This window comes from Vanessa atalanta, chromosome 30 (genome assembly GCF_905147765.1).
Source record: "Vanessa atalanta chromosome 30, ilVanAtal1.2, whole genome shotgun sequence".
Lineage (NCBI taxonomy): Eukaryota > Metazoa > Arthropoda > Insecta > Lepidoptera > Nymphalidae > Vanessa > Vanessa atalanta.
The window spans coordinates 3,906,254-3,933,945 of record NC_061900.1 but is presented as its reverse complement, the minus strand read 5'-3'; the positions used below and the strand labels follow the sequence as shown (position 1 = coordinate 3,933,945).

General features: G+C 34.2%; 1 protein-coding gene across 3 annotated transcripts in view; it reads right to left on the bottom strand.

Annotated features, from left to right (window-relative positions):
* Window positions 1-2,023: 2,023 nt before the first annotated feature.
* LOC125075302 overlaps window positions 2,024-27,692 on the bottom strand; it is a 40,939-nt gene continuing 15,270 nt past the window's right edge. For all 3 annotated transcript variants that reach the window (XM_047687029.1, XM_047687027.1, XM_047687026.1), the window contains 3 exons: window positions 15,969-16,109; window positions 5,717-5,887; window positions 2,024-2,507 (listed from right to left, as the gene is read on the bottom strand). In XM_047687029.1, coding sequence (XP_047542985.1) covers window positions 2,434-2,507; window positions 5,717-5,887; window positions 15,969-16,109 — 386 coding nt within the window. In that variant the 3' untranslated portion in view covers window positions 2,024-2,433. The remainder of the gene's footprint in view (window positions 2,508-5,716; window positions 5,888-15,968; window positions 16,110-27,692) is intronic.

Genomic DNA, 27,692 nt, shown 5'->3' with positions numbered 1-27,692 from the left:
TCGCGTACGGTGTGATTTTCTATGTAGTTCTGTGGCGAAGCGTCTTGTCGCGTATCAAAAACGCGCGTAAAACGTCACGTATAGCCTAATGCAATCACAAAGATAAGCAAAACTTGATTTACGTATTTCATGCGATTTGCTAATAACTCAGCTATATTGTACATTACTAAGAGTTTATGATTAATATTGCTTTATTTATCTACATTTATAACTACTTATAACCGATTTTATTTTACTTCCAATATTCCGATATGTTTCGTCAAGGTTCGGAACGTAATTTTTTCGAAAATCCATAGTGAATATCATAGATGTATCAAGCTCTCGACCAAATGATATCGTGTCAATATGCTGTCAAATGTTGTTCTTTTGTTTTTTTTTTTTAATCTTATTTTTTGCATATAGTTAAGGGTTATGGCAGTTGGTAAAATATTTAATAAAAAAACTGCAATGTGAATTTATTTATTCAAACAAGAGAAACACACCTATTCTAAACACAACTAATGTTTTAGTAAGATGTTATAAGCTATATTCGTATTGAAATTTATTACTAAAATATACGGTGACATAATTAAACGAATTAAAAGTCGTCCAAAAAGTTCCTTTTCTTACATCAAGAGTGGACGTTCGACTACAAAAAATATTAAACTAATTAAAAAAAGTAAAACCCTGACTTACGCTATCCTGTGTGACATCTTAGTTGCGATTCATATCAAACGCGTCGTATAGAATCTTACCACAACCCACTTTGCAAAAGTGAATTTAATCACACAATAGTTAAAGTCTATATTTGCATGGAACGCTTGTACGCGGTGACAGAACGATTGCGGTCAATTGTGTTCTTGTTTCTTAATATAGTGTAACCATTTTATTTACTTTACTACATATAATATGTACTCTACGGCACGATTCGATGCGACGCGTCTGATGTGAATCGTCCTTTAATCAATGTACGAGACGTATTTTGATTTTCCGACATTTGTTTCGGAATGAAACTCTTTTGACTTTATCATTCCGCGTATTGGTTTGATTCGGGATTTGAACCAGCTATTATACCAATGAGACAGTGAAATTGAGATAATTTCGTTCAAAATAGTTTTCGGCTGTTGAGAGTTTGATTATAATAGTCAAAACATTCTTAATGAAATTTTGGGCGGGAAAGTCTTCCGTCAAAAGATTGACATTTGTGTCATTGTCATCAAAATACAAATCGTTTAAATAATTGTATTATTTATTGATTCAACAGCCATTTATCGCTAAAGCTATGGGTTTTTTGTAGTCTCTGGTATGCGGTACAATTTTTAAATTGGTTTTGAAAGAGTCACACTTCAAGCTAAATCTATCATTCACTACGAAGTCAAAAAGTGCTGAATCGTAAATCTATTTACATATAATGTATGTAATATTTATTATGAATTATGTTTTAATAAGCATTGTCATAGTTAAATAAAAAATATCATTATTATGCACAGATAAAATATTGTTTTAATAAAGTGACATTTAGACAGATTAAAAATATGTACACGTATCTTTTTAAGTTTATTAAATGTGCATTATTCTTGTTAAGCAAACTATGAGAAAATTCAATAACAATTTGACTTAAATTTATTTGAAAATGTATTACATAATTACTGTGTGAGAAAATAAGCACGAATATTAGTGATTTTTTTTTTCTTAATACTAAAAACAGCTATGAAAAATATCAATTATTCTATAAAAATGCAGTATTTTTGACAACATTGACATATTGTGACGTAATGTCTAATGATTTTAACTTTTTAAATTTAATTTATAACACAAAGAAATTTTGCTACGATATTACATCAGCTCAAAGATAAAAATAGATGAATTAATAAATACTTTATAATTATAGATTAAATATATGATTTAAATAAATATTTTTGGTTATGTTCAGAGATTGTAGAAATTATTAAATGCCTCGAATATTTTTTTTAAATATTTTTTTAGTATTTTATTTTTCTATTATTATTTTTTTTGCTATACAACTATTTATTATTATCTCTGTTGATAAACGGCTATCAATTTCTTTATTTTTTCTTTTGAGTAATTTGTATGACCTCTTGGTAAATTTTACCAAGTTTTCTTTACTACTTTGTGGAGCAATAAAAAAAAAAGATTTTTTAAGTAGAAAACAAAATAGTAATCACTATTTATCATTGAATGCTATTAAAATAATTATATCAGAAGCATAAAGGATTGACCACACTTGCGCTACTTAGCTATTAAGCTAAAGTTACATGTACACATAAGAGATTACTTTAACAAAGAGAATTAAATCACTTACTTTAAAGATTTACTTTAAAGATTACTTTAAAGATAGATGATTTCATAGTCGTTTTAATATTGTTGTGCATATGTGTTCAATCCCATAAAGGCCTACAATAATAAATATAAATCGTGCGAAATTCTCCTGAGTTAGTTGACGAGCATTTTCCTTAAGCAGGTTACGAAGATCACGGCGATTATTGAAGTTTTAAGGATGTCCGCATCTGTAACAAATATATGTATAATTTTTAAATGAAAGAAACAGTCAGACTGGCTATTTAAATGGCAATATTGTACAGTTGGTTAAGAATTATAAAGCAACCGTCACAACCACGGCCAAAAAAGATACTATTTCCGATGTGCCTGTAATTACACTGGCTCACTCGCTCTTAAATCTCAGCACCTAGTTACAAGTTATTGATGCTTAGAAGGCAGTTAAGAGTGGGTAGCACCGACATAGTTTAAAATCTGGACCCACATAATACGCTACAGAGGCTTATAAAATTTTTTTCACACATCAAAACAAGACTTGAATCAATCTTATAAATTCCATATATAATGTTATCTTTTTATTACATTAAAACCTCCTTTTTACGTGTAATAATAATACTATAAACAACTTTTAGATTTAAAAAAAAAGACATAAAAAGATAAAATCTTTTTTCTTCCGTCTAGGAAAGTAATAATTCTCGGCTTTTCGCTACTATAATATGCATGTATTGTACATGTAAACCTTCCTCTTGAACCTCTCTGTTTATTGATAACAACCGCATCAAAGTCCGTCGCGTAGCTTAAAAGCCCTAAGCGTACAGAGCGGGAAGCGACTTTGTTTTATACTATGTAGAGACGTAAAGACAGTTGTCCAGAAAGTTATCTTATATCTATACTTATAAATATGTCCTAACTGAGTGATTCGCTATTGCCAAGCGTAAACTATTAAACTTAGGGCCATGGAATTTGGTGCGTAGGGTCGTTTTACTGAGAAGACACCTATTAAGGAAGGAATTTTGGATTTTCTACACCAAAAAGAAAGAAATACCTTAGAAAGCTTTTATGGTAATCCGATTTGTTTTAGTTAGAATTTTATTTTTGGGCTACAGATTAAAAATAAGTAGATACGTTTTTAAGCGTCTCTAGATATTCTACCTCTAAGGGGTGAATAATTTAATATTTTAAATTAATCTGTAAATATATTTAATTACACGTATGACACGGACAGCACGTCACTGGAAGTTAGATCAATGAAAATAAAATGACATTAGGTCATGGGTTGTCAGCTTAAAAAAATATATCATAAACTTTAGTAATTACTTATATTTAAAAAAAATATATAAAAAAACTTACGCGTGTTGAAATCGTATTAAAAATATTTGATAACAAATAAATATGTACAAATTTATTATTGTAATGTTTTGATCACGTGTAAATTGCGTGTACTTACCCCTCCAAAGTGGGGGGTCAGAACAAACAAACTAAGTTTAATGATGAGGATTTTTTTTAATTATGGGGTCGAATCTGATAGTATTTTTTAGATAAGACCTCAATGACTGAATTGCGATTCAACTTGAAACCACGCAGGGACTTAGCATAGAGCTGACTTAACTCTTTTACATCGAATTTTATGGTTAGTTAGTCCATCCAAATAGTAAATATCTACTAGTCAGATATTTTACTGTCGAATAACAATATTTAAAAGTTTGTTTTTTAAGGTCACATATCTTTATTCAATATGGAAGTATTACAATTAATAGTCAAAAATCTACCACCGGTTCGGAAATTAACACCTTGGACCTGAGAAGAACCGGCGAAAGCTCAGCGGGATTGATTTTTTTTTACTGTATCTTTTTTTTTTTAGCAGTGGGAAAATTTACAGGCAGCTAGCCTGTAAATTTTCCCACTGCTGAGCTAAAGGCCTCCTCTCCCTTTGAGGAGAAGGTTTTGGAGCATATTCCACCACGCTGCTCCAATGCGGATTGGCGGAATACACATGTGGCAGAATTTCTTTGAAATTAGACACATGCAGGTTTCCTCACGATGTATCTTTTTACAAATATCGATTTCATTCAAGAACAGTAAATATATTTTCGTTATGGGCCTTGGTGACTACTATCGGATGCCATATTTGCAAATCTTTCTTCAAGAGATGGGACGATACAGGTAGATCTGAGTAGGTTCGGGCACTTGAATCTCCATTTAGACGTCATGTGAAATGCCTTTTTCAGTGAGTTTCCTTGCGCCCTAAAACCGCTGTGTTGTGACGTAGTTGCTCTATATATATATCGTGAGGATTTTACTGGGTGGTAGGGCTTTGTGCGAGCCCGTCTGAGTAGGGACCACCCACTCATCAGATATTCTACCGCCAAACAGCAGTCAGTATTGTTGTGTTCCGGTTTGAAGGGTGAGTGGGCCAGTAACTACAGGCACAAGGGACGTAACATCTTAGTTCCCAATTGGTGGCGCATTGGTGATGTAAGGAATGTTTAATATTACAACGCCATTGTTTATGGGCGGGGGTGACCACTTACCAGGTGGCCCATTAAAAAAATTATCTATTAAATAACAAACGCAATGAAATAAATTAACAAAGTTTCTCAAATAAATAAATGACAAAAAAATTAAGTTTAAATAATTTTATTAATAGAAACAATATTTACTAGATAGGAAGAGAGGTGGGGGGTACATAACAATATTTCCTTACGTGACGACTTCTGCCAGTTCATTCTAGCTGTTAGCCGCGTTAAAAGCCTTACCCTCTTTACCATAGGGCCCTGAGAGGGCCCCAAAGAACCTACAATTTCTTTTACACATTTGTTCTCACGTTGACTGCTATGTATATTTTCGAAAGTGAAAGAGGAAGAAATAACTAACATATTTATCAAAAAAGGCCATAAGACTGTACCACCAATCAGATTCCTACGAATGTATGAAAATTACCGCACCGTTTATTTGAAACTATACTTAAAGCCTGGCCATAAGCAAAGTATTTGTACATGGTAGTCAAATTCATAGGGCCCAAGGGCCCCAGCATAGCTTGAGAGAGCTCTGGTTAAAAGACTTCGCTTCTATAATTCCTGGATGAATAATCCACCCAATAGATAATTAGATACTTTTTATTTTTATTTATTAATTTTCGAAACACCATCGGCATATTCACAAAATATTTAAGAAAAAGTAAGAAATACATTCTTGTACGGTGTGATACACCACTACAGGCGTTTACATTTTACACATCAAATAACAAAATAATAACAAAACATTACACTCTTACATTAATAAATCTTTAAAATAACAACAAAAATATGAAAGATATGAAGTAACAAAAAGGAAACCAAAACAATAACAAATTACTCCAAATTAAAAGAAATAAAAGCAAAAACTAAAAAAACAAAAAAAAAACAAAAAAACAAAAAACTAAAAAAAGAAAGATACATACCACTACACGTGTGTTCCTTTTCCCTGTAGCCGCTCTCGGTGTCGCACAGACATATCTTATCCTGTGGCGAGTGGACGCGAAGATGAGCTGGCGCAGATCCGGTGATGTTGGGCGTTCCGCAAATGAGGCCGTCATTGCATTCGTCACTGTTCGCGCACACGTGGTAAAGCACTGGAAAATAATTAATATGTCGTTTAATTCATTACATTTAAAGTATTTGATTTACTTTGTTATTTCAAACATGAGAATTGTTTTTTTTTATTGCTTGTTGGTCAAGGTGGAATTTGTTTGAGTTGACTTTATATTTAGTTCGATAATGTATGACAATTTAAAGGTTATTTTATGGGCTTATTTTATCAATTTGAATAATTATGATTCGGAAAGTAGATTCTACCGCCAGTGTCGGTTACGACAAGAAACTCAATAGTTATTCTTTTCCACAATTTTAATTACAGAGTTTATGTCAGTTATATTTATATATAACGAGCGTGGTTACTTTGGTTGTTGATTTGGATAATTAATGAATCGAGTAGTTGGCAATAATGTTTGATGGCTGATTTACTTTTAAGAGCGGGTCACCCCGAATGGAGTTGTAAGTGTCATGGCGACGCGAGCCGTTACGTTTGGACTGGCGACTCAAATGCGATGGCTGCTTGCAAAGACATTCGCTCTTAATCGAGATGAATCATTGTAATCCTTTGATATTTGTGGTGTGCGATTATTGAATCAATTAATACAGTGATTAGACGATATTAAATTCGTTGTATTTTGTGAATATCTCCATTTCACGCCCACATAGTCTTCCAAATGTCAAATCAATCCCCGAATGCCTATATATCATGCCTAATATCAACAGATACAAAGTCCACGCATTTTTATGATTAACATAATCTTGTATTGAGTATGGCTGATATGCGTTAAAACTATTTACGTCATAATTTTTGGAGACATCTCCACGTTCTTAACAATAATATTGATTCTGAAAACATAAACACTTAAAATATATGACACCGAAAAACAAAAGCGCGCGAACCCGAAATTAATCCGCCATCTTTTTTTGGGCGCGTACAGTAATATCGATATAGACGCGACTTGTCATCTGTTAAAAGTGTTCGTTATGTTTTATTTGGACTTGTAAGCTAAACTGAGTAAGATTCAATTCAATAAACATTATTTGGTTATTTACTTAAGTTAAGACAAATTCGAAGTTAAAACTATTTATGGTTCGTTAGTAAATTGTTTCAAGTAATTTAAGTACTTGTCTTTTTTTATCTATTTTACTTATCTACGCTAAATATAGGTCGACGCAAAAGCATATTTAGTCTTAGCTAATTATATTAAGTTAGACTTTTAACGATTACTTTGTTTACGGTTAATCGGATCTTTTAACCCGTTTTATGTTACTGTAAATTCATATTGCAATTTATTATGAATATTTCTTGCGTAAACATAATTTTTGGACGATTAATTTAAAATTTCACGTTGGCAATGCTGTCGCATAATAATTAAAATTATTTGTAACAAACAAATCAAATTATTATGAATTCGAATTTACTAATTGTAATGGGTGATTTTTAATGTGATTTTTCAAATGTAAAAGTGTTTCCAACGGACAAAGCTAGTCTTTAAAAGGCTCCGATAAAGATGGCGGAATTGATTTTTGTTTGAGCTTCGGTGCAAACAAGAGGTGTCAGTGTTGTGTTCAATTATATCTGGTGAGTTGAGAATTTGTTATTTTGAATCTAGTTTGACTATTTACAATAAAAAAATAGCTTTTATTTTAATTTTCCGGTTATTTACTTGGTGGTAGGGCTTTGTGCAAGTCCGTCTGGTGGTACCTAACCACCCACTCATCAGATAGTCTACTTCCAAATAACAGTACTCTGTATTGTTGTGTTCCAGTTAGAAGGGTGAGTGAGCCAGTGTAATCACAGGCACAAGGGACATAACATCTTAGTTCCCAAGATTGGTGGCGCATAGGTGATGTAAGGAATGGTTGATATTTCTTACAGCGCCTTTGTCTATGGGTGGTGGTGGCAGGTGACCCATATGCTCGTCCGCCAACCAATGCCATAAAAAAAACCAATTATTTGAATTACAGATTTTTCTTTAAATAAGTTTTTCATTATTTGTGACGAGCGAACCAAGTGATGCAAATTGTGACGTCGCACTGCTGACGTCACTCTTTCTAAAAACTCTTATAGTCCCGATTCTCCGTTATATATTAATATCAAAATTTATCTAAACGCAAAGTTGTGGCTGTTGCTCAAGAATTCCATGTTATCGCTTCGATTGGTCGCGCGTGTGTTAATTGCCTTATTTCCTTAACGATCGTAATTTACTTCTTCTGTAGGTTCGTGTCCGATTTCGTTTGTGATAATAAAATGTCGTGTTAAAATATATGAGAATTTTCAGTCTGTAATATAATACTTAACGATTATCGTTTACTTTGATCAATTACACGGAATGTTTAACAAAAAAAATCACGTTTAATCAAAGCTAAAGTTCTGGTATCAGATATGAATCTATGCAATATATATTTATTGACATTTTACTGACAATGTCGGGATTATTCGAGATAAGTGGGCGTATATTCAAACGATTTTATGAACGATCCACAAATTTAGTAAGTTTTTAATTAAACAAATCAATCACACAGATAATCACAATTGTCATCAATGTCGTTTCGTAAATAAATCATTTACACAAACACACATAAATCACTGAATCTATAACAAAAGAATAAAGATAATGTCGGAAATTAGCGATTCGTCGCATACGTGGTGCGCGGGAAATCTTGAACGTAACTGTCGATCCAAGATGGCGGTCTCGCTGCCATCGATGCGACGCTTCACTAGAGCGCCGTTCAACTCCCATTGACAGTCTTTTGTTATTTAACGGTCAACCAGTGCGAAAACAAGATGGCGCATCATGCGCCGTCATATTTAATAGTTATCGGTCGCATTTTAGTGTGGTTTGGTTTCAAACATCTACCAATTTTTTTCACAAAGATATAAGCAAAAACGCTTTTCACCCTCTCAACCCCCTAACGTTCACCCCAGAGGGTTGAAAATTTTAATTTGTTATTATTTTAACGTCCCAAACTACATATCATAATGATACTAATTATTTGCCCTTCACGGGCTTTATTGACTGGCCTATTAGTGGTTGTCAAGTGTTAGGTATAATATTCTTAGCTCAAATTCTGACTTGGAATTCAAGCATGTTTCAAATCAAATTTCATCAATTTCGGTTCAGTTGTTTGTACGTGAAAGAGCAACAGACGGAGTTGCTTTGGCATTTTTAATTTTTAGTATAAAAGTTTCGTGTGAATCTATTATAGACCCGATCGAAGCCTATCCACAATTATAAGATCGTTAAAAAATAACGATATCTAGTCGACAACATATATCCGCAAAATTCGTATAATCGAGATATACCCGAACCGCCTAGACATTTTCTATTTTTAAGACATTCTCTGCCTCGCTCAACCACTCTGTGGAACCAGCTTTCGCCGGCGGTTTTTCCGAACCGATACGACTTGGGAACCTTCAAGAAAAGAGCGTAATCCTTCCTTAAAGGCCGTTAAATAACAATACTAAGTACTGCTAGAAATATATGTTGAGTGATAGAGTCCTGATAGGGCTTGCACAAAGCCCTTTATATTTCACAGGACCGAACGCGTAACTACACATAGTCTTTCCCAATCCAAAGGGGCGTAAAGATAACGTATTTGCTAATAACTCAGCTATATTGTGCACTACTAAGAGTTTACGATTAATATATCTTTATTTATAATACAACACTGTTACACTTAACTACTTATTTCCACTTTAATTCTACTACCAAAATTCGGATAACAGTATCATCGACGTTCGAAACGCTTTCTTTGCAAACCCATAGTTAATATCATAGACGACTCTGTGGTCGAGTGGTGTGTACACCAGTTTTCATGGGTACGCCACTCCTTGGTCCCAGGTTCGATTCCCGGCGTAGACGCGGCGACGTAGAAAAATTTCATTAGTTCCTTGTTGTCTTGGGTCTGGGTGTATGTGGTACCGTCGTTACTTCTGATCTTCCATAACACAAGTGCTTTAGCTACTTACATTGGGATCAGAGTAATGTATGTGATGTTGTCCAATATTTATAAAAAAAAAATAAAAAAAAATAGACTAATCAATATCGACCAATGATATCGCGTCAATTAGCTGTCAGATGTTGTTTATTTTTTCTCATCTTACGGTTGGAATAGAGTAGATTCTTTCTGGTTGTGTTAAGTAGAATTTGCATTGTGGTTATTATTCAGTTCAATTTAATCCGATAAGATTATTACTACAGTCAATACCTATTGAGATTTTTTTAGAATTCAAAAGGCTAAATATAAAACGATAGACTATATTCGAGCCGAGATGGCCCAGTGGTTAGAACGCGTGCATCTTAACCGATGATTTCGGGTTCAAACCCAGACAAGCACCACTGTATTGCTATCATGTGCTTAATTTGTGTTTATAATTCATCTCGTGCTCGGCGGTGAAGGAAAACATCGTGAGGGAACCTGCATGTGTCTAATTTCAACGAAATCCTGCCACATGTGTATTCCACCAACAAGCGTGGTGGAATATGCCCTAAACCTTCTCCTCAAACGGAGAGGAGGCCTCATCCCAGCGGTGGGAAATTTACAGGCTGTTAATGTAAAAAATGTAGGCTATATTCACATGAGGCTTTAAATTGTAGCATAAAAACTTGATCTAATAAAAGTTTGCTAAACAATTTCGAATTGGAAAATGTCCACAGACATTGCCGTAACTTTTTTACAGTTTATGTTTTGTTCCTTGTGCCTGTAGTTACACTGATACACTCTTCAGACTCCAACACAACTATACTATGCATTGCTTATCGATGGAATTTAAGTGTCAACAGCGAAATCTAAATAGAGAAGGTATTAGAGACGAAACCGGAAGTATGAGTAGGAACACAGAGAAGGGAGAATCCCTAGAACGCAGCTGACGATTGTGATTATCACGAAGATTTTTTTTAAATTACGATTATCTTTAGATTCAAGTATCAAGTATCAGAAATGTAATTTTAGGTTATAGTTTATAAAGTTTACAGAGAGAGGCCGAGATGGCCCAGTGGTTAAAACGCGTGCATCTTAACCGATGTTTGCTAGTTCAAACCCAGGTGGCGGTGAAGGAAAACATCGAGAACCTGCACGCGTTGTCAACTCATGTGTATCCACCAACCCATCTCCTCAAAGGGAGAGTGTGACTTAGCCCAGAAGTGGGAAATTTACAGGCCGTTAAAGTTGTTCCACCCAACCGTTAGCATTTCAATGTCTTCGAAATAACTACGCCACAACCATTAACTTTATAAAGTCAAGAACGAATAATTATAACATCTACACTATAATTGTTTGCCTCCCCGACCGCTGCGAGGCTAATTGGGGGGGGAGGCAGGTCACGTGACCTTAAACATTTATTTATTACGCCGGTTCTCATTAATTATGTTACAATCACGGCCCTTTAATAGGGTCACAGAATGACGTCAGTACGTTTTAAGGGAGGATTAGTATATCAACGATAATTATTGTTATATATTGCGAGATTAATTTTCATTTATAATTCGTTTTAATTGGATTTTATTTTATTTTGTTAAGGAAACAAACGGTACGAAAGTCCACAACAGTCCGATTTTTAAGACATTTTCAGCCTCGCACAATCACTCTGTGGGACCAGCTTTCGCCGACACTTTTTCCAAACCGATACGACTTGGGAACCTTCAAGAAAAGAGCGTACTCCTTCGTTAAAGGCCGGCAACGCATCTTCAAACCCATCGGTGTTGCAGATGTCCATGGGCGGTGGTAGTCACTCTCCATCAGGTGAGCCTCCTGCTCGTTGCAGGAAGATAAAAAGAACGAAGCAATACTTTCAAACAAAACACAGTCGCCAAAAGTAAACGATACATAATAATCAAAAATGGAAAAAGAAAAAACTGCAAATTACAACTAAAATCAAGAACTAACAAAATGAGTTAAAATTGAACAACAATGTCAAAAGCGACTACGACATCCTCATCCTCCTGCCCTTATCCCAATTTCACTTGGGGTCGGCGCAGCATGTCTTCTTCCATACTTCCCTATCTGACGTCATCTCACAAGTAACATTCCTTCCAGCCATATCATCTTTCACACAATCCATCCACCTTTTCATTTTCCAAAGCAATTAGGACAATTCTATAAAAAAAAAATCACATAAATTCTTACAGAACTGCCTGGTAGAGTTCGCTATGTATGGCGATAAGGTCGCCATAATTGTAAGCGTCTTTTATTCAAGCTGGATCCATTTTATATTTATTTTTTTACTCTGTGTGGTGTACGATATAGTACAAAGTAATTAAGAACATAAATGATCGACAGAAAATAAAAATATAAATAAATAAATATTGGACAACATCACATACATTACTCTGATCCCAATGCAAGTAGCTAGAGCACTTGTGTTATGGAAGATCAGAAGTAACGACGGTACCACAAACACCGAAACCCGAGACAACATTGAAAACTAACGAACTTTTTCTACATCGACCCGGGACCTCGGAGTGGTGTATCCATGAAAACCGGTGTACACACTACTCGACCACGGAGGTCGTCAAATATGTACACATAGCTGGAATCAAATACAAAGGCAATAATTATTTTATTAATAACACTAGCGACTCGCCCCGGCTTCGCACGGGTGCAATGCTGATACTAAATATACTACAGAATGTCTTACAAGGGCCATATTGATCTGTATTAAATTCACAATGTATTTAAGGTACTTAATTGGATAAGGATTAATGCTGTGTTTAAAATCGCTTCGAAATTAGGCCATTATTTCTCGTAAAAAGTAAAGGATAAAAAATGGTTGCTGGGGGTTATCCCTAAGAGATAGACATATACCATCGCGGACATTTTGAAGACCTTCATAAGGTGTACAATACCGTAGTACATTATTTTGATCTGTGTCGTAGGGTTCAGCCAGCGTTTGCAATGTAAGCGCAAAAAATGTGTTCATTTACGACATCACTTTAGAAACCTCTAAAATTATCAGTGTTTCTCTACTATATTGTGCATGTATTATACATATAAACTTTCCTCTTGAATCAATCTATCTATTAAATAAACCGCATCAAAATCCGTTGCGTAGTTTTAAAGATCTAAGCATACATAGAGACAGACAGCGGTAAACGACTTTGTTTTATACTGTGTGTTTATTGACAGAATTTAACCATTAAGTAGTCATTAGAATTGAAGTCTTTATCGATCTGCTTATAATAATTTTATTATATTAAGAGCTACAGGTTACGTACATGGGATTGAACACCTTTGGTCCAAATGTTGGTACCGCATTGGCGATGTGAGGAATGTTTGATATTTCTTACTGAGCTCTTGTCTATGGACGATTTCGACCAATTTCTTGGTTGTCAACGTCTTCTCACAGACGGTCAGACAGAAAAATCTACACAGTGTTATTGATATGCGTTTAAACTAAGGAGCGAAAATAAAGTATTTCTGCTCTACGTAAAATTTTCTTGCGACTTTTACGGCTAGTGGCTCTTCCAGCAGGCTGAGCAGGTTTCAGCCTAGGGCGGCGGGTTTGTTACGGATTTTTTTCTCAAACAATTCATAAAACTTAATCACTATTTGAAATCCTCAATACAATCAAAGGTGCGATGTGAAAGGAGCAAATTATCCTGACTGACAAAAACGGGTCACCGTAAAGTTAAAGAGACAGGACGAACGTTTCATGAGTTATCGTCACCCGTCAACATCAAATCGATGACATCTGATATTCCGACGACATCGGACTTCAGATGTGTTTCGATTTATCGAACAGATGCCTAGTCTTCAGTAAGCCGCTCAAAAGAAATTCGTTCCAACAAATAACTCCCTACGAAATATTCTTGTAGCTAATTCAATTAACGATTACGTTAAAACTGTTTTAGGGTAAGGGTGAGGTTAGATTATTACTGATAACGCTTCGTAATTAGTTTGGGAGAAATAGTTAATTATGCCTCTAATAATTAGTGATATTTTGTAGTGTGTTCAATGTTCCTTATTATTAGTATTTACTTGATGGTAGGGCTTTGTGTAAGTCTGGGTAGGTACCATCCACTCATCAGATATTCTACCGCCAAGCAACAGTACTCATTATTGTTGTGTTCCGGTTTAAAGGGTGAGTGAGCCAGTGTAACTACAGGCACAAGGGACATAACATCTTAGTTCCCAAGGTTGGTGGCGCATAGGTGATGTAAGGAATGGTTAATATTTCTTACAGCGCCTTTGTCTATGGGCAGTGGTGACCACTTACCATCAGATGGCCCATTTGCTCGTCCGCCTACCGACAACATAAAAAAAGGTACCATTAACTCATCAAATATTCTGCCGCCAAGCAGCCTTTGAACTAACGCTTATATAATCTCTGAAGGCATTTAATTGTAAATTAACCTTACGTCCGGAGTAGAAGACTACGTTATGTATTCGCTGACCTTTTTAGAAATTCACGTTGGACAGAAAAAAAGTTCAGCCGAGGTCATTGCTTATTAGGTATGTCTAAAATAGACTCATTTTAGTTTTATTTTATAGAATATAAAGATGTTAGTTCGGTCGTTTGTTATTAAATAGTAATGATAGATATATATCTAGATATATATCTTGTACGTCATAGTATCTCATGTATGAAGATGAATTATATTATTTGTTAACAAAATAATTATCTTTAAATATGTTTGATTATTTGTCTGTTTCTTGCGTTTTGGTTGTTTGGCATAAAAAAGCCTGCCGCACAAAGTCTTGGAGTTCAAGCTTATTCATGTGGAATTATATCACGTGAGGTTTGACCGTGTAACAAGCAAACAGACAGAGTTACATTCGTATTTATAATATTAGTGTAGACGTATAGATAATATAATATTTGTGTGCAAACATTTATGATTTTCCCGAAATTGTTACGTATTTTATTAACGCAAGGTCTTCCCAACGACGTCATTCTCACTGGAGCTTAGTGTTCGTTTCTATCAAATCAAATCAAAATATACTTTATTCAAGAAGGCTTTTACAAGCACTTTTGAATCTATTTTAAGTAAAGCTACCACCGGTTCGGAATGTAGATTCTACCGAGACGAACCGGCAAGAAACTCAGTAGATACTCTATTCAACATCTAAAAATACAGTCATGTACTTTTAGATGTCACTTAAATACAATTACATATGTATGTTATGTCTCCTGCCTGGAAGTCAACAAGCGTTAAATCCACGCATTTTTTATCATCAATATAATCTTGTATCGAATAATATGGCTTCTTTACCGATGTATTTTTTACAAATGATTTGAATCTATGGAACGGCAAAGTTAAAAATGTCTGCGGAATTTTATTATAGAAGCGGATACCTTGCCCCAAGAATGATTTATTGATTTTGCGGAGTCAAAGAAGTATTAGAAGACTTCACAGCTATTTTTCAATTTCAATTTCGTCGATTAAATCTCACGTCAAAACTAATATACTATATCATAAATAATGATAATTGTATTAAATAATAAACCTTAATATGTAAATTAGGGGAGAAGTGTCACTACTGAGTTGCCGGATTTACTCGATAGAATCTACTTACAGAACCGGACATAGGTCTATGTTAAGTTATTGGCGGAGGTGACTTATCATCAGGTGCCTCATTCGGTCATCTGTCTTTAACAGTATTTAAATTTCCCAATGCTGGGCTAAGGCCTCCTCTGCCATTGCGGAGAAAGTTTGGAGGATATTCCATTGGCAGAATACCATTGAAATTAGACACATGCAGGTTTCCTCACGATGTTTTCCTTCACCGCCGAGCTCGAGGTGAATTATAAAGACAAATTAAACACATGAAAATTCAGTGGTGCTTGTCTGGGCTGGAACCCGAAATCATCGGTTAAGATGCACGCGTTCTAACCACTGAGCTATCTGTCTACTTATGTTAAAAAGAAGAGTATTCAGTTATTCGGTAAGAACTGTCCGATTTCAATTTCCCGATCTTACCCCACCTTGTCAACGCATAATATATACAAACATATACTTATAACAATTAATATATATATAACATTCAACATATATAACAGAAGAAGACATATCTGTATATCAATTATCATAGCGATCGGTGGAAGGCTGAAGAAGTTAACGAGCAGCGCCATCTAGGATTGGATAGCTGTTCCATTTTCAAATTAATCATACATACCTTTCGTAACCGCTTCACACTGGCCATTCACTGGAGGCAGGTTGTCTCCACACAGACATCTTGTGACCGGATCGTAATGCGTCCTGACGCACGAAGAGCTGCTGATTCCAGCGCATTCCGCTTGGCGGTTGCACTGTCGAGCTGCAAAAAATAATAAATGTGAGAACAGTACCATCTCCAGTCTTAGTGGCAGTCTTTGTTGGTACCACACATCCATCTTTTACTGGCAAACAGAAATGTTAAGTATTGTGTTCCGGTTTGAAGGCAGAGTGAGAATAACTACAGGCACAAGGGACATAACATCTTATCTCCCAAAGTTGGTGCGTTTTGGACATGTAAGGAATGGTTTCTATTTCTTAAAACGCCAATGTCCTTGGGCGGTGGTCACTCACCATCAGGTTAGCCATTTGAAAGTCTGCCTACCTAATATTATGAAAGAAAATCTTCTAAATACTATGTAAAATAATATACATATATAGATAATCCAAGTATTTATTGTTGACACCCAAGATTTAAAAGCCTAGCAGTTTGGATAATTACCCTTTTAACCAACTCAACCAACTAAATAATTTAAGACCAGCGCCAGTCTGACCAAACGTCTAAGCAGAGAAGTTTATATTGATATAATTCAAGACGTAACTGACATTTAATTAAAAAAATTACATAACAGTCCAAAAACTATTCTAAGATATGTCAAGTCTTTATTGCCATCATTGGTGTCAGGAGACTTAAAAAGAGTATTGCCAGCTCGCTGTTTTTTACGCGATCGTAATTTGTTGAATGGCAATTTGTTATTTAAATTTTATATACAGTATAAACTCTTTAGTCACCGATTTAACGACAAACTCCCTAAAACGTCGAAATCACTCGACTTTGGTTGGTTCAGCTCGTCTTCCGTACAATGATACACTCTATAAAAAGTAGTAAAAACTTAGCAGGTGTGTACGTTCTTTTGTCGCTTTATTATCCCAGCCTGTAATAAATTGTCGATGTCATACATACCGAACTCTCTAAGAAATCCGTTCTATAGTTTACAAATTGTGATTGCTTGATAAAGAAGCCCTGGGAGCAGCAAAATTATTAAATAAATACTAATTTTTATCACCAAGATGCCTCAATATCGCACAGATGTGTAAAGGAAAAAAATTACAACAAAATTACAGGTGCAACAAAAGACGAAAATAACAGATTATACGCAAAAAAAATAAGAATAGTTTTATTTTATTATTAGCACTAGATTGAAATAAAAAAAAAAATTTCTAATACAGATTCTTCTATAATGTCCAGATACACACAGTCCCTTAAGGGGACTACATGAGCTAAATGCAAGTTTTTAATGCAAAAAAGTATATGATCCAATGCAGTAAACCAAATGAAAAAAATATATGATAATCTTCAGGATACATGCTAAGTATTTGTTATTTTGAAAACATGATGTAATTAATTTGGTACGATAGAAAAAAATCACAAAGTTACCTCTAAAAAGATCTTTTAATCAATAATAACTATACTTATATACATTCCATAATTCTGGTTTTTTGTCAGATTATTCTACAAGCAATATACTATTTAACCTGGGTGTCACTTTTTTAATAAAATCAATAGATTTTTTTTTAAATCCGATATTCTTATTTTCGAACAAAATGCGTACGCATGTGTGCGTAAACGCCGTGTACAGACAATGCCGGCCGAGGCCTGATGCTATACAGACGTGTCGATCTTTTCGCCGCATCATTCATTACGTTACGAGATATTTTATTGTAATTTTAATTGTAAATTCATTGTTTCATGTTTTCTTATAATAATTTTATTCTTTCTTGTAAATAAATATATTAAGTTAAAATAGTGTAGTAGTAATTAGGCATTTGTTTTTTTATTATATAATTTGTTATAAATTTTAATTGTGTAAATATGGGAAATAAAGTGAAACGCGTGAGGAAAATTAAAAAACGTTTATATAAATCAAGCGCCGAACATACATATGAACGATATTAAAAGGTAAGAGTATTTAATTAGTAAACATATTTTTTTTTTATAAATTATGAATATTGAAAACATCTATTAGAAAAATGTGCAATCAGTTCGCATATAATCAGATTTTTCAAGCCATTCTTAATAATTACGATAGAGTATTTGGTCAAAGGAAGGAAAACATCAATTGACTTTCATGGGGATCAAGTGACTACATTCGATCCCCATGAACTCGAAAAAATTTTTTTTTCATTATAACTACTATGACATATTAAGATACATATTTTTTAAATACATAATTTTATAATTAATAAAAATGTAATTACTAACATATATTTATTTTTTACAGAATAAAGAAAGTCGAAAACAATAACACGGAAGCTATTTATATTGCGTAAGAGTTTAATTTTATCGATTGTTTATAATAAGAATTAAAGTTATGTATGAACTAATTTTAATAATAATAAAAAAAAGTAAAGTCTTAACAAAAAAAATGTAATTGTTGTGAACCAGAGAACTAGAATATTTAGAAGTGTCATTTGTACATAATTCATAAATTTAAATTTTTTTGTAACGTCCGCCATATTGGATTAAATATAGCAGCAATTCATGAATCGTGCATTGTCATCGAGATTAAATATGTGTGCCAACTTTCAGCTGAAAGTGGGTGTAATATTTATTCCAAGATTCCAGGACATATGTAATAACATTAATACATACAAGTGAAATTAAATAAAAAAATTTAAAAAAGAAATTAACACTAAATGTTTTTTTTTGTAGTACTAAATATAAATAAAAATATTTTAAGTTTAATTAAATCAGTTTTATTTTTTAATCATTTTCGAATAACAGTCAAAAGCAATATAAATAATTCTAATATCCTATCTATTTTTATGAGATTTATGATTAAACCTATTATGATTAACCTTTCATTCATCAATGATTCAACCAAATCCAATTGACAACATTTTTTTCTAGTAAATATTTAGATTTTTTTTTTTAAATTGAATATATATTTTTTCTTTATGAACCAATATTAATAAAACGAACAAATACTACGCTATATGTTACCCCACGGTCACTACACTACAGATTTCGAACACTTACGATTTTATTATATAAATAGATCATTAAACTTTTATAAAATGTTAAAAATTGGTATGTTTCAATATTTAGTATAAGAACTAATTGTGGTATAATAATATAAATAATAGAAAAAAAAGGTTAAAACTAACTGTCTATTTTATTGTATACAAAATATAAATAAAAATATTGTAAGTTTAATTGAATCAGTTTTATTTTATAATCATTTGTTAACTAACATCGAAAGAAATAAAAATAATTCTGTTGTCCTATCTATTTTTTATGAGATTTATGATTGATCTTACGTCGCTCGGTTTGGCGCCATCTATTAGAATATTTGGGCGTAATCTCGTTACCTCGCTTAACCCTTAGTACACGGGATTGCCGTTTTTGTCGATTTTGTAAGTGTGTGCGTGCGATTCTCAAGGGCACTTAGCTCTTGTAGTCCTCTTAAGCGTCGTTATATAGAGTTTACATTGTATTTGTTTAGTTACTCTATGCAAATAAAGAGAAGTCTCTACTCTCTCTTTGTACTATCAAAGCAATGTCCGCTTATATATGTACGCTTGGATCTTTTAAACTACGCGACGCATTTTGATGCGGTTTTCATCAATAAAAATAGCGACTCAAGAGGAAGGTTTATATGTATATTACATATATGTTACATAACATAACATAAGCAGCCCGTAAATGTCCCACTGCTGGGATAAAGGCCTCCTCTCCCTTTGAGGAGAAGGTTTGGAGCATATTCCACCACGCTGCTCCAATGCGGGTTGGCGGAATACACATGTGGCTGAATTTCGTTGAAATTAGACACATGTAGGTTTCCTCACGATGTTTTCCTTCACCGCCGAGCACGAGATGAATTATAAACACAAATTAAGCACATGAAATTTCAGTGGTGCCTGCCTGGGTTTGAACCCGAAATCATCGGTTAAGATGCACGCGTTCTAACCACTGGGCCATCTCGGCTACATATATGTTATAGTAGAGAAAAGCCGAGAATTTTGATCTAGACGTTGTATATTGTGTTTATTTATTGTAATGTATTTTTCTTTAGTCCAGAATGTGCGTGTCCATTATCTCGGCGATTACGTTATTTCAAAGTCGTTGACATGTTTTGATTCATGATCTTTGATTGTGTTTTACAGAATAAATGAACGTTTTTTATTGTCTATATCTTCGCGAAGTCTCAGAGTGGTTATATTTTTTTTTTTTTTAAATTAAGTAGCGTGAGCAGATGTCAATTTTTGGAGCCTTCAATCTCATATTAGAATACGGGAATATTTGACGCGTGTTTTGTATGTAATGTATGTACACTCATATCGAGTTACTCAGATATATATTTCTATGCCATAGAATTTCAGAAACAAATTACCACTACATAGTATTAAACAAGGTCGTTTCCCGCTGTCAGTCCCTATGTATGCTTAGATCTTTAAAACTACGCAACGGATTTTGATGCGGATGTTTCTAATAGATAGAATGTTTTAAGAGGAAGGTTTGAATGTATAATACATGCACAATATAGCAGAGAAACACTGATAATTTTAGAGGTTTCTAATGTGATGTCGTAAACAAACACATTTGTTGCGCTTACATTGCAAACGCTGGCTGAACCCTACGAGATAGATCAAAATAATGTACTATACTATTCTACAGCTTAAAAAGGTCAGCATGGCACCCGTGCGAAGCCGGACGGGTCGCTAGTCTTCATATAAAACAACAGTAAAACAGATACCACTATTAAAGTCCAAATATTTTTAGCACTTTTGTATCGGAAGTAACATTTCCCTGTAGTTGCTCCTTCCCCGTGATATTAAAAACATAAAAATTTCAAGAATTGATTTACAGAGTTACAGAGATTATTGCGTTCAAAAAAAAAATAGACAAAATCTTTATTAAATAATAGCTCTCCGTCCTGACTTTGTACACATACAAAGCTACCTTAAGGGTAAAGCCTTAGAGCTGAAATTCCCAAAACAACGTCCTCAATGAGATTAACTTTGCTAAATTTAAAGTCAATCGGACTAGTAGTTGAGATGTGGATAATGCAGCAACTGATTTAGTTTTTTTTTTTTTTTTTTTTTTTTTTTTTTTTTTTTTTTTTTTTTTTTTTTTTTTTTTTTTTTTATAATAATACAATATAGCAATTTTGTTTGTTCTCACCAAGCTATTAGGCTTGACGGTGATTAAAGGGGCTTTTAAGATACTGCCCTAAGGACAACGTCACAGGACAATACGTTTGAAAAAGTATATTTTCCAAAGTAGAGCTCGCCCTGTAGGTTCTCGAAATTCGACCACAATCAAATCAAGTTTAAGGGGCCCTGGGCTACTACTTAGGGGCCCACCTAAGACATAACGTAGACTTAAATTAAATTAATGGAGTGTGTTTGCAGGACTCGCAGGGCTGCAAACCATACGATCTGCTTAATTTAATAGAGTTATGGATGTTTTCGCATTATCGTCTATTTTTAACTTTGACTTGACTTAGCTGGGGCCCCCTTGAAGCCACGGAGCCCTGGGCTGAAGCCCAAAAGCCATATGGAAGATCCGGCCCTGCTCGTGACACAAAACTTCGTAAGGTTAGCAGCCATTTGAAGCGTGTCTCTAAGTCTATCCTTCAAAAGGCAGTTCCTAACTTATATTTCTAACACAAAAGTACTTGGTATGCCTTTACGTCTTAACCGAATCGATCGTTTGAGTTTTCGTACAAGTTATCAAGAGTACATGAAAGGACTCCCAGTACCTCCCCCCTTTTAAATAGTTCTTCTGTACTTTCTACTTGGACTCCTACCAGTAAATATCAAGTTAAATTATAGTAGATGTAGTATAACTTAATAAACCCCGTAACCTACTTCCAGTAGAGATGGTTAGATATCGTTCGGAAGCACATTACTTTTACGCCCCCGCAGCGGCCATTTTACTATGAACTTCCGGTTAAACTCCGTTTCCATTGTTAAGACACTGAGACAAAAATACAAGAAATATTTTAATTTAGTAATTACAAAAATATGAAATTCCTTCTAAATTTGAATAGAACTATCTATAAATGTATTGCTATTAAAGACAGCAGTGTGATTCTTTAAAAAAAATTTCTGCTATACTATAAACTAACTAACATGCTGATAACAGACTTACGATCACGTCACGCCATTTTGATACGTGTAATAATAATAAATAAATATTGGACAACATCACATACATTACTCTGATCCCAATGTAAGTAATTAAAGCACTTGTGTTATGGAAATCAGAAGTAACGACGGTACAAACACCCAGACCCGAGACAACATAGAAAACTAATTAACTTTTTCTACATCGACTCGGCCGGGAATCGAGCCCGGGACCTCGGAGTGGCGTACCCATGAAAACCGGTCTACACACTACTCGACCACGGAGGTCGTCAGTGTAAGTTTTATATTTATTAGAGTCAAAGTCGCATGTCACATTGGAACGTCATGCTCGTCTTCTGCTTTGAATTCCGAGTTTCCTCGTACAGAATATCTCTACAGTTTTGAAAACAGACTTTAAAATAACGATTTTGATAGAGGGGTCTATTTTTTTAAATGAAATGTAGCTTAGATCAGTAGCCACTCGACCCGACTTTGACTGCAGGGCCGGATTTGGAGGTCTGATGGTCCTAGGGCAACTGCGAAGTGAGAGGCCCTTGTTATTTTTTTTCATAAATTAATTTTAAGAATTATTAAACCAGTAATGATATTATATTACTATTAGTATCATTCGACTATATCTATATATCTAAACTCACTGATATCTCTTGTGGAGGCCCCAGGGAAGTTGCCCGGTTGCCCTCACCTCAGGCCTTGTTCGAATGGGTAAAATTCATTCAACGTCCCCTTTCCCTCAAAGTTTAAATACCCAATAATGCATTATTTCCATATTTTTAACAGATCTTGTAATAAATCTATACCAAATTTTAACTCTCTAGACTTAGTAGTTGCGAGGGTATTACAGCAGTCAAGAGAAACGATTATATAACTACGGAAGATATCATTGTCAAACATTTTCACGGCAGCCGGGATGGCCTTTGTTGTCGTATGTATTAGCTAGCAGAGTGAGAAGGAGAGATCACCTACACCTGAGAAGAGCTTCACCAAGCCACGAGGGGATCACTGCATGGGGTCACAGATGCGTTATATCGACACGATCCCGCAGCCTCATCCGTGCCGAAGACGGCCAGTGGTTTTAGGGAGTAGAAATTCCACATAACCCGGTTTCACCCCCGTGAAAAAAAAGACAGACGCGGCGGGATGCTTTGTTTTGTCGTGATGATGGATGTCAGTCCAATTTAATACATTCTCATCCTGTGACAGGTTTACATAACGTTTTTAAAATCCAAAGTATTATAATACGTTTACCATTAAAAAAAAAATTAATGTTCGCTCATGAAACCACACCTTAACAAGACCAAGGAGGCCTAATGTAATTCAGCCGGTTAGTTCCGTAGTAGAGGCCGCCACTAGTATCTATGAAAACGTTATCAGTAGTGTTCCATTGAAATTTGCACCTTAAACGAACACGATAAAACCGAATTTCACTTGACGGCTTTATCTACGTATTTGAATTTTATCGAATTTCTTAAATTTAATTAAATTTGCACGTAAATCGGACTGAAATAGAGTTTCATTTTGTTTAAACTGTTTGTTGTTTTTTTGTTTTGAATTTGAATAGAGTTATATCGCGTTCCATTTTCGAAGTATTGAATTTTTGTGTTACTATTTTGATTTTATCTTTTTTTTTTTATTTTGGCACTGGTATTATATATTAATTCTTTAGTTTTTTTTTAAAGATAATATTATTTAATACGTTTTCTTAATAAATAGTATTATAAGTATATATAATTCTATAACAAGAGTTCCTATACTAATATGAAAAAGATTTAAAATTGTCTTTTTGTATGTAGGCCATAAAATCCGGAATTAACGATACAATTCTAATAAAAAAGTAAAAATCTACATTATTCGTGAGCGCTTTAGAGTATCAATTTAATTGATATCATGCATTAGTCGAGAAATATCTCTTAAAACAGAATAATTTTAGTATATGTCATCGATATCTGATTATATAAAGCCAAATTCGCCGCGAAATTAGCCTTCAAATAACTGTAACACTCAAATTTTGACGTTTCGTTTTATACGAAGTTTATATTATAAATACACCCGCGTTTTGGATACTCGTGCCAATAATGGAGAATATTTGAAAAACATAAAATAGATCATAGAAATGTGTGGAGTAATTCGATGACCTTTCATGCGAGATGAATATAATTAAATTGTACTGAATCTTAACCGATGATTTCGGGTTGAAACTCAGGCAGGCATAACTGAATTTTCATGTGCTTAATTCGTGTTTATAATTCATCTCGTGCTAAATGAGGGTAAACATCGTGAGGAAACCTGCATGTGTCTAATTTCAACGAAATTCTGCCACATATCTATTCCACCAACCCGCATTGGAGCAGCGTGGCAGCAGGAGGCCTTAGCCCAGCAGTGGGAAATTTACAGGTTGCTAATGCTAAAGAAGTATGTGGACGGATAAACGCGCCATGAACCTTGGGAGCTAAGGTGTTTGGTCCCGTGTGCCTGTAATAATACCGGATCACATTACAAACCGAAACACAACAATACTGAATTTGCCGCTTGGAGTTATAACGGTGAATGGGTGGTACCTACTTAGATGTGCTTGCACAAAACCATTACCAAAATTGTGCGGTCTGTGAACCGAACCGTTGGTAACACCAGGATTAATTTAATCTTGTCAAACGACGATTATTGAACTTGAATACACTTATATATTGACATTCCATTAAAAATGTAATAATTGTAAATTTCCCACTGCTGGGCGAAGGCCTCTCAGTTATGAGGAGGAGGTTCGGTGGTTGAGGCAGAATTTTATTGAAATAAGACACCTGTAGGTTTCTTCACGATGTATTCCATCACCATTATGTGTATGATGATTTTTTTTATAACAACTACCTTTTTTATGGTAGAGGTTTGCGGATGAGCAAATAGGCTAATGGTAAGTGGTCATCGACGCCCATAGACAATGGTACAGTAGGTAATATTAACCATTCCTTACATCGGCAATGCGCCACCAAACTTACGACCAAGATTTTATGTATGTACGTGTATACAGCCACACTCACCCAAACCGGACACAACAATACTGAGTACTGTTGTTAAGAGATAGAATGTCTGATGAGTGGGTGGTACCTTCCCAGACGGGCTTGCACAATTCCCAAAGAAGTAAACCAAAAGGAATGTCAAACGAACGAAGGTAATTAATTGCCAAATATCAAAATGAATGATATTTTGAATATAATAACCGGTCTTTAGTTTCAAATGACGGAATTCTATTATTTTTTAACAATACCGCCATTGTAATGTTATGAATCTAAAAATATACGCCATTTTGTGATGCCGGATGTGGCCGGGCGTTAAATTGTCCGATAGAAAGCGTGATTTGTAAAATATAGCATAAAAATAACTTTTTTTTTTCTTGGCTGTATATTTTTGAATAATAATAACATTAGTGTAATACTCTATGAATTTTATTAGTGACTAACTAACCGTCCCGGATAGTTCACAAGGATATATATAGCAGGGTTCGCGGGTATATATCAAGATATATATCAATTGATTTTTTCCTATCTTCTGAACAACACTCATAGATAGCTTAAGACCTGACTCTGAATGATTACTTTTTATAATTAGTCGATTACAAATTAATATTAAAAAAAAATTAGTTGATTTATCTCACAAACATATGAAGATATAATAATAAAAGGTACTTACTTGTTACTTTTTTTTAATAAAAAATGTGGTATTTCGACACTTGCAAATTCCTTGAACATTTTTAAGTGTTTACAGAATGAAATTCGCTTCGTTTTCTTAGCCTGGATATATATCGGATATATATTAAAAAATCGGATTTTTTCGAACCCTGATATATAGTAAGGCTCTATATACAACCTTAAGATTGAAAAACTAACAAATAAAAGAAAATTATTGTTTATTTCCGGCTAGGAAAGTTGAAATTCTCGTCATTTCTCTGATATAATATGCATGTAATATACATATAAACCTTCCTCTTGAACCGCTCTGTTTATTTATGAAAACCGCATTAAAATGCGTTGAGTAGTTTAAAAGATCCAAGCGTACAAAGCGTGAAGCGACTCTGTTTTATACTATGTAGAGATATACAACCTGGTTGGTACTCAAAAGTATTTTTATTCTACATATGGAATAAGATACTTATGGTCGTAAATATGACATGAAAATAAGATATGAGTATGGAATACATATATACATAGCTCAGAGGATTAGCCAGCTGAAGTGGCAGTGGGCCGGTCACATCTATCGAAGAACCGATAGCCGTTGGGGCAAGAAGGTTCTAGAGTGGAGACCGTGAATCGGCAAGCCCTTTGGCCATTTTCATAAAGTACATAAATAGGACTTCTGTATGTAATCAATTGATTTAATTTATAATTTTAACCAATTTTGATGATTACTCAAGACAAACAGACTATAACGAATAAATTGTTTATTCGATTTTGGTAGCTTGTAAAAAGCCACGATGACTAATACAAGCTGAACCTGAGGGTTTACCCGCGCGAAATTCATAAAACACAAACGTCCAACCTCCGTTTTACCCCCTTAGGTGTGGAAATTCGTAAATCTACGCCCTATAAGGAACCTATCTGCCAAATTTCAAGTTTGCAGGCGTTATAGTTACTGAGATTTCGTGATTAATCAGAGACCGGTATTACGCTTTTATACACAGGGTTATTGATAATTCGACGTATTCCCGTTAGGAGGTGATAGGAGTAATTTTAACCCCCATATGCATGATGCAAAAGTAAACCATTTTTGAGCTATCACGTTTTTCAGATTTTTTCAAAATAAGTCATAAATGTTACTTCGTTTATGTATTATAAATAAAGTGTATATAGATTGTTCTGAGGTAAGACATGTTTGTTTGTAATCTCTGAAACTAATGAAACGATTTCAATTATTCTTTCTCCATTAGAAAGGTACTATATCTAGAATTAAGATAAGATTTTAATTATGATTTCAGTATCTCTGTTTGCAAGACTGGATTTGTAGGTCTGGAAGCTCTGGGGCCACAAAGGAGTGGAGGCCCTGGGTAACAGAGGAGTATAGCCTCCTAATTATTGTTTTACAAATTAATTTGAAAAATTTTATTTTTATCAGTAAAAGTTTGTCAATAATTTATTTACGCTTTGTATCAGTGTCTTTTAAAACAGTTATTAGTAATATTATTATAATTTGATTATATCCAGATATCTAATTATATTTAACTAAAATTGTTAACTCGTTTCTATTGTGGAGGCACCAGTGCAGATGCCCCAGTTGCCCTCCCCTAAATCCGTTCCTGTATGTTTGTATCAGTATAGTACTACTGAGTTTTTTTAATTATTATATAACTACTGATTTTCTTGCCGGTTCTTCTCGGTAGAATCTACATTTCGAACCGATGGTAGTATTACTTAATATAGTTTGTTAAATGATGATTCAAAAGTGTTTGTAAAAGCCTACATGCATAAAGTATATTGCGATTTTGAGTCACAATCCTAATTCCAAGAAGGCAAAGTCGCGCAAATCATATACATCCTAATTACCTACT